Source organism: Calidris pugnax, unplaced genomic scaffold (assembly GCF_001431845.1).
Source record: "Calidris pugnax isolate Ruff unplaced genomic scaffold, ASM143184v1 scaffold303, whole genome shotgun sequence".
Lineage (NCBI taxonomy): Eukaryota > Metazoa > Chordata > Aves > Charadriiformes > Scolopacidae > Calidris > Calidris pugnax.
The window spans coordinates 825,558-834,135 of record NW_015091087.1 but is presented as its reverse complement, the minus strand read 5'-3'; the positions used below and the strand labels follow the sequence as shown (position 1 = coordinate 834,135).

General features: G+C 46.0%; 1 protein-coding gene across 1 annotated transcript in view; it reads right to left on the bottom strand.

The window, feature by feature from the left end:
* Positions 1-8,571, bottom strand: part of CHST10 (carbohydrate sulfotransferase 10) — a 21,829-nt gene extending 13,258 nt beyond the window's left edge. The window contains exons 1-2 of the mRNA XM_014957759.1: positions 8,399-8,571; positions 3,011-3,149 (exon numbers count right to left, since the gene is read on the bottom strand). Coding sequence (XP_014813245.1) covers positions 3,011-3,122 — 112 coding nt within the window. The 5' untranslated portion in view covers positions 3,123-3,149; positions 8,399-8,571. The remainder of the gene's footprint in view (positions 1-3,010; positions 3,150-8,398) is intronic.
* Positions 8,572-8,578: the final 7 nt, after the last annotated feature.

The window sequence follows — 8,578 nt, the reverse complement described above, 5'->3', positions numbered from 1 at the left end:
CGCCCTTGGGTTGTGGTGAGAGAATCTGAAGGGTAAAAGTGGGAAAACTTGTGGGCTCAGCTAAGACGGTCCAGTAGGCAAAGCAAGAGCTACACGCCAAAGCAAAGCAAGAAGAATTCAGGCACTACTCCCCTGCTCTGCCCACCAGAGACCAGACCTGCCTTTTTGGGAAGCGTTCTGCCTCCCACCAAACTTCCCAGCCTTGTATGGCCCTCCACATCTTGCCCTATCTCAACTGGGGAGGGACCCATAAGGATTGGACCCAAGTCAAAGGGGGACGGGGACGAAATTGGGATTACTGAAGTGGAGCCTGGGAGCAGCATGCCAGCGCTTGTGGGTAAAAGTGCTAGCAAGCTCCTGCAGTCTTTGGTCTCAGTGGAGGGATCTCTAGAGGTCCCTTCCAACCATGGTGATTCTGTGATTCCGTGGTTGCCGGGGGGGCCTGTGATGTGCTCTGGCACCTGGGACACCTGAGGGAAGGCGTCACAATGGGGGCCCCCTATAAAGGGCCCCGTCGGGCAGCGCTGAGCCATTCGAGCCCAGGACGATGGTGAGTGAGCTGCTGGCGGGGGGAGGTTGGGCTGGCAGAGGGCCGGGGCAGAAACACTGGTCCCCGGGGCGAGGGGTGGGTTCATCAAGGGGAAGGCCACTAAGGCAGACATGGTGGGAGTTTGTTCTAGACCCCCCAACCGGGACGTAGGGGCAACTGGCAGACTGCGTGCCGTTCTGAGCTGCCCAGTTTGAGAGAGTCTGGCAACTACTGGAGAGAGTCCAGCGTAGGGCAACCAAGATGATTGAGGGCTTGGAGCATCTCCCTCATGAGGAAAGGTTGGGAGAGCTGGGACTCTTGAGCCTGGAGAAGAGCGGGCTGAGGGGAGACCTTAGGAATGCTTACAAGTATCTAAAGGGTGGATTCAAGGAGGATGGCGCCAGATGCTTTTCAGTGGTTCCCAGTAACAGGACAAGGGGTAGTGGGCACAACCTGGAACATGGGAAGTTCCATTCAAAGAAGAGGAAACAGTTCTTTATGGTGAGGGTGACAGAGCACTGGATCAGGCTGCCCAGGGAGGTTGCAGAGTCCCCTTCTCTGGAGATCTTCAAGACTCTCCTGGATGCAGTCCTGAGTAATGTGCTCTAGGCAATCCTGCTTTGGCAGTATTGTTGGATTAGATGATTTCTAGAGGTCCCTTCCAACTCTGACAATTTCATGATTCCATCTGCATCCTTACTGTAGTTTACTGTTTTATGGTCGAGAAAATATGTGTACTGCTTATGTCGTTTTCTTAAGTGAGTACTCTGCCTCCGCTGGATTTTAACAAAGGGCACACATGGAAAAAAGCAAGTTAAAACTGAAAACAACGTAAGCATCCAAGCAATCAGCTACACTAAATATTGTGCACACACTTGCTTCACACTATCCTTTTGTAAATCAAAGTAATCTGACTCAGCGAAAGAGCAGTTAAAGTATCTTTCATTATCACTGGGTAAAAGCATGACTGTGGATGCTACTAGAGATGATGGACAGAATCTTGCTCCTTCTCATTAAGAAGTTCCTATTGCACATGCACCCAAGACATCAGTAAAAGTCTTAAGCAAAAGAACATTCATTAAGCATCTGCTGGTTTTTTCTTAGCTGCTAAGTAGACGCATCCAAATAAGGAAAATTTCTGACAAGCCATGTTCTATTAAGTCTAGAAGAGTTACTCCAGGGCTGGCCATCCTGTTTGGACTTTCTCCAAAAATCTGTTGGTATTTTCAAATTACTTCCCTTCGTTAGTCCCAGTACAAACACTGGTATCTCCAACACATACATACACTTAACCACAGTCATGTCTTTGCAGGACTGGAGCTCAAGAAATTATACAATCTTCTGCTCAGACAACTATTCAAAGTGAAAGGAAGATCCAGTATAGAAAAAAAAAGCCAAGATCATAAAAAGTAACCCCCCCGACAAATTCTTATGGAAAGAACCACTCAAAGAATACCTGAGCTGGGAAACAAGAGCTGGCATTGAATGAAATACTAGAAGATTTAACTACCTAACATAAGACCAGCCTATTTGCAGAGGTACTAGGGCTCAAAAACAACTGGGACCAAGGAAAGCCCCATTAGCCTACTGTTCTCATCTGTAAGACTTGCTGAATAACCCTCCACACAGAGGTATGCTATTTAAAAAGGCACACCTAATATACTTACCCACTATCAAGTTATTGAAACAAATGGCACTAGTGACATCAGCGCTTCAAGAGTTACACATTTTTTGCGTATCGTAGGAAGAGGCAGAAATACATCTCTTAGGATTCTAAGTCATGTCATCACCTACACCCTAAACTCCCTGTAGGATGGCTTTGTAACAGTAGCTCCTCAGCAGACAGAAAACTGTAACATGCTGCGTGGTGTCATCAAATGGCTTAAATTCCTCATAGGCTTAATACCATCTGGGCTACTTAAGCTAAGCAAAAGCCTATAAGCTGTTTGTCAGTCAAACAGCAGAGGATGAAACTGAATGCAAGAAGCAGGGCAGAGGTGGCTAAGCTAAGTGCATTGCAAATGAAATAAAATTTTCCACAAGTTTTACATAATACTGCAGCCATAGGACAAGCAGTCACAAGGGGACAGAAACTCTTTAATTCCTTGTGAATCTCCTTTGCCTTTAAACAGGCAGCTGTGCTCTGTTTAGCTCTGCACAGGTAGCTGTGCTCTGTTGTGACTTCTACTCCGAGTAGATCAAGATACTGAAACTGAGTGTATTTGAAAAAGCAAACATCACAAGACACTACTGCCGAACGCAAGCTCCTCAGCTCTTAACCTCCAAAAAAAAAAGACATGATGTTAGTTTTGTAGACTTCTACCAAGAAAAGCAGAAACTGAATATCAGCACTGTCACTTCTAGAAAATTAGTTGCTTTGTTTTCAGTCCTAGTGAAACAGCAGTAACATGCCAAGAACTACTTTGCACAAGAGAACTACTCAATTTTCTGTTTCGTATCAAACATTAAAGTTGAACTTACCATCTGGGTCTTTAAAAGTCAATGTGATAAACTTGCTAGCAACCATGAACATGAATATCACCCAAAAGCATGCAGCTAGCAGCAGCCACTGGTGGTGCATGTTGTCAGACATGAGCCATATAAAGCTGTTGCTTCCTGTCTGAAAGAGAAAAGATCCACACATTAAATTAATTCTGTTCCAGTTTAGAAAAATACTTTCCACAACCAAAATGACAAAACTCTACTATGTACATGTGTCATAAAACATAGCAGTAGACTTTACTTCTTTCTTTATGTCCTTTTTGCTGTTTTGTTTGTGGTTTTGGTTTTTTTTTTTAAAACCAATGTTAAGGCTGAGGTAACGTACTGCCAGCTGCTATCAAAGGGAGGCTTCACTCCTTCACCCCCACCTACACATTTCCAGTCCCCTCCTTGTGCTGGCAATAGCACCGTCTGGCTGACTGCTCAGGGAGACAGACCAGTAAAATCCCTGATTTTTTTAAAGCCTAGTTTATTTTTCAATGCAACTTTGAGAGACGGCTCATTGTAGGAAAGGAAGGGAGAATGAAGAAAGCTCCCCTCTTGGTGGTAGCTAGTCAGCAGATCAACCAAGCTGTAACATTAACAGTATTCTTAGTTATCCCAAGTCAGCTCATGACACGTAACATGGACTCCTCCCCTGCCCAGGCTCCATGAACTATAGACTGGAAGCTACCAAGACTTAGCCTGTTACCTGCTACTTGCTTAGCTAAGCACTAAGCCTTAACCTGACAAATATTTAAATATATTGATGTCTCTTTTTATCTTGTCTCTTTTATTGACAGCAAAGTAGCAACCATAGGTTCTGGAAGATCTTTTTTTATTTTCACCATGCTAAGCACTATCCAAATAAACAGCAAAAAGAGTTTCCTTGCAGCAGTGCCTACTACCTGTATTCGCATCCCTGAAGGTAAGTCTTAAAGACAGGACTTCCCTAGGAGTGTAGAAAGGGTTACCCATACAATTAAGACCACAGATTTAATGTGCCAAGAAACCACAGGTACTGACTGAATGGAAGCAGAGTGAGGATGGGGATACTGCACAGTATTACAAACACATGGTGTCTGCCCTAGCTCGCAGTTTGTAAGTTTGCTGGAGTGCTCTGAGCACATCTTAGCTTCATTTTAGAAACTGTAATGCTAGTAAATTATTTTTTTTATGGTTAAAAGTTAAGATGCAAATAAGGAAACCATTTACAAAAAAAAAATTGTCACCAGCCATTACGAGAAATGTAAAATTTTAAGCTACATATTTCGCTGAATTTTCAAGTTCTGATGGGCAACGCACCTAGGGAAGCACTGGAGCTTACACTGAGTATCTGTGAAAGCTCCACTGCAAAACTAAAGCTTCCATAACTTAAAAAACCCAAACAACAACAAAAACTTAACAGCAAACATCACTGCCTACCTATCAAAACCTACTTGAGACTCCTCAGGCTTGGATATTTATCCTGCAAAAATAAAGTGCCATTGTCTCAGCTGTTGCTGGGGAGATAAGACACCCGATGGCCTGAACTGGAAAGTTTAAACTAAGCAAACACTTCCTTCAGAGGATACGTACAACACAACTTCAGAACACTTAACCAAAGAGGATCTAACACAACAATCTGACACAATGAGATCCTCTCAAACAATCTTGTAAGGTTTGTGCTTGTAACCTCAGGAAGAACAAATAACCAAAGCCACCCACGTAACTAGGAACAGGATCAAACTCAGTCCTAAAGCAGCCATGTGCAAGTTCAACAAGAGTCATCCACATGGCCTGTGATGGCACCTTCTATACAGCCACTTGAGTGAATTGCAGGGAATAAGCGAGATGCCCCAGCTGAGATGCTAAAAACATGCTAATTAATAATTCTAAGCAAACTTTGTACAAAGTTTTTCAGTCATATACCAGTATTCCACCCTTTTCACTCCCACAAAGCTTCAGTAACAAGTGACCCTGGTTTTCACGTTGTTTCGGCATGTCCACCTCCAACATCAATACTACTGCTACAGGTGCTGATTGCTTTTCCAACTAGCTTTTGCCTTCCAGCAATGCAAATGTTTCCAGGAAGGGTTCTCACTGTAACTGACAGAAGTGAAATGTCTTCAGGGTAAGTTGAAAGCCTGTGAAGGCAGACAAGCAGTTCAAAACAAATTTGGAACCCTAAGGATGTATGTGAAATGGGCGAGAGGAGAAAAAAAGAATAGAATATCTCCAATTGAAATAAAAGAATTCATAATTTGTAGCTAGGATGGCAGTGTTCAGGCTATTTTTATTTTCTCAGTGCAATATTTTCCACTTTGGCTTCTGAGAGGTCGTTTTTTTTCCTTCTTTTATGATTTTATTTTTAAATACTTCTCCTAAAACCACTTCATTTAGGCAAAAAGATGCATCAACTGTCTTTTTGACAATTAGAGGTGCTGTGACCTCCATGAAGATGATGTTTGTCATCGCCCATTTTCAGCTGCAACTCCCAACTGAGCATCCAATGTCCAAGACGTTCTATTTCTCAACATCGAAACCTGTTTGCTGGGAAAGGCAGATAATACGGCGTGAATTCTAGAGCACTGACCTCTTTCCAGATAAGTACTTCAAAAGTTATTCTCATCCTGCCATTGCACTAGCGCAACATTTGCCCCAAGATTCATGCTGAAAACCAGCAGATCTCAAAGGTCCTCATTTTTCAGTCTGCCATGACATCCACCACCTCCCGTTTAGAGCAATGAAATTTATCACCTCTGCTTTCAGACATCACAGTGATTTGGAAAATTTTCCAAGTCTCGCAGATGAGAGAAATGCAAAATAGATGTCAAGGCACAAAACGTAGAAATGAAACTTTTACTTTTTGGGTAGCTCTGCTAAAACCATGAGAACAATTCAACATTCAAAATACAATTGAGCCTGTCTGTCTTCAAGGCAGTAGACTGACAGATGCTTGCTGAGAACATTCTGCAGGAGGAAACCTCTTTCCATACCCCCAGGTACAGGCTTTTCAGGGATACAACAAACAGCCTGAGCCAGTCCCTTCTGTCTAACCCAGTATATTTGTTCTACACAAAGAATTATAGAAATGGCTTCAAACATGTGTAGCATCCCTGCTAGTCTGACTGCTTTTATCATGGTGATGGATGGACACTATTCAGGAAGGGTTATTGATCTATATCCCCTTATGTAATTTATGTATTGGATTTCTAAGAAGTTATGTTAAATGACATGGGAAAAGCAGTTTCCACACGCTCTGACCTGAAAAGCGGTTAGTGCACACAAAAGCCTGCTGCCAGCTCCTGTGCTCTAGGGATAAGAGAACAACATTTCAGCCAAAGACACCTACAAGCAATGTGCTGCTTACATCAAGGACTGGGCTCAGAGACCCAAAAGGGGACAGAATTGCAGTCATATCCATAACAACCACCACTGTTACCCTTCAAATATGTTGAAGCTGAGAGGAAAATATTAAGCAGTTTGTCTACTCCCTTTTTTATGCGCACAGCAAATCTGCAACCATACTCATCCATGTAAGAGTCTTGTCAGAGGATTTGTCATAACATAATTACAATGGCTGGCACTGTTACTTCTAGCATCCTAAACAAAACTACATCTGTATCAGCAGCTCATTACCTACCTCAAGAAGCAGGACTGATCAAAATTATATACAGGTATAATTCAACCATTATGCTCTCTTAAATGCAATGACCAGTAATGTTTTTAAAATAAAGTGTTTACATTGTTTCCCCTTCTCTAGCTTCTTCTTTAATATTTTTTATCATTTTCACATAGGGTAACTGCACTTCCTGTTACCTCTCCAATCTTACTGCATTTCTGTTGCCTTTCCTGTTACTTATTTTCTAGCGAATACACGTACTAACTTGTTTTTTCTCTCTAATAGTTCAGCTTCCAAATGTGTCTTTTACTTCTTCTTGCCTAAAACATATTTTCTTTACAAGTAGAAAAACAAGAAAGCTGTTGAAGGTTTAGCCCATTTTCTCACAGTGAAATACTCAGGGATTTTTCAGGTTACTCCTTCTCCCTCTTATTGCAACTCTACAACTTTTAGGAGCATGAGATCCCTCAAAACCCCTCTCTCTCTCTCTCTCCATCCATCCCTCTGTCCTTCCCTCCCTGGGCTACTTACCCCGGAGATAAACAGTCACATAACCCTCAGATCAGCCAGATGCCAGTTTTGCATGAGAAAAAAAAATGGGATCACAAACATGCACCAAAGATCAGGACGCAAAGTATGACAGGCTTGACCCATGGCCTAAGAGTAACATGTTACCTGGAAAAAAACCTCTGGTACTTTGCTGAAGACTGCTGTCTTCATGTGACTAATGAGACAAAGCGCAGGAGATTTAAACAACACTAAAACTCGGTGCACAGCTCCTGCTCTGCAGCTTAGGAGACAGGGGACAGGACAGCCAAGGAGACAGAGGTTCCTTAGCAGGACAGTCCCTGCACGCATCCTGAACAACAGCGACACGCCGCTAGTCTCAAACGACCAACTGCTTGCCCATCGGCAAGTAATTTGAAATAGAAGGCGAAGCAACAGCTAGCTGGGATACCTAACCCACTTTCATCAAGGCCTTCTTTACGTTAGCTTAAAGTTAAGAGATTTGGACGATTTATTACACTTTAAAAAAATATTTTGGACGGAAACCTATCACGTGCTCCTTGGGCAAGTGTGGGTGTGTGGTGCTGCTAAATCTTATAACGTACATTGGTGACAACGGGCGTTTCTGAAACCTGGTTCTTTCCCAAATCTTTCCTCTCCCCCCTTCGGCACGACCAGGCCTGTGGTCCCGGAGAGCGGCGCCCTCCCCGGGCACACGGACTCCAGCTGCCAGCGGCACGGAGACCAGCCCCTGCACGGCAAAACCCACCTCAGCCCGGGGCAGGCTCTGCCCGGCCCGGTTCCATAGCCCCCCGCCGGTACCGGGACGCTGCTTGCCCACCCAGCCCCGCCGGACGGGCACTATGTGGGACTCGGGGAGACGGCTGGGAGCGGCAGCGGCTCCTCTGTCCCCTCTTTCTCCCTTGGGGGGGCTCCATTCACTGCCCACGGGGGGGATAAAAACACAGCGGCCCCCGCCAGAAGGAGGGGTGGTGGCCGCGGTCTGACCGGGATGAGCCGAGGCAAAGCCGGGCTCCGAGCGCAGGGGCTGAACAGCTGTAAACTTTCCCCGTTCCGGCGGAGGAGGCAGGGCGGGCTGCCCCTCACCCCCGGCAGGTAGCCACAACAGCCGCCCGCCGCCTTCCTCCTACAACCGGCCGGAGGAGCCTCTTCCCCCCCGGGGGGGGGGCTGCCGGCCGCCAGGCCTCCCCCGAGCCCGGCCCGGCCCCGCCCCGGGATACCGGGCCTCCCTCGCAGCGCCCCTTCCCCCGGCTTACCTCCCCTTCAGCGCCGCTCCCCGCAGCCTCGGCCCCCAGCGGCGAGGCGCGCCGCTCCCGCCGGGGGCCCGTCTCACACGGCGGCGCGGCCGGCCCGCTCCGGCGGCCCCGGCTGCTGCTGGTGCTGGTGCTGCATAACCCCCCGCTCGGCTGCGGGCGGCGGCGCCTCCCCGCCCCCGC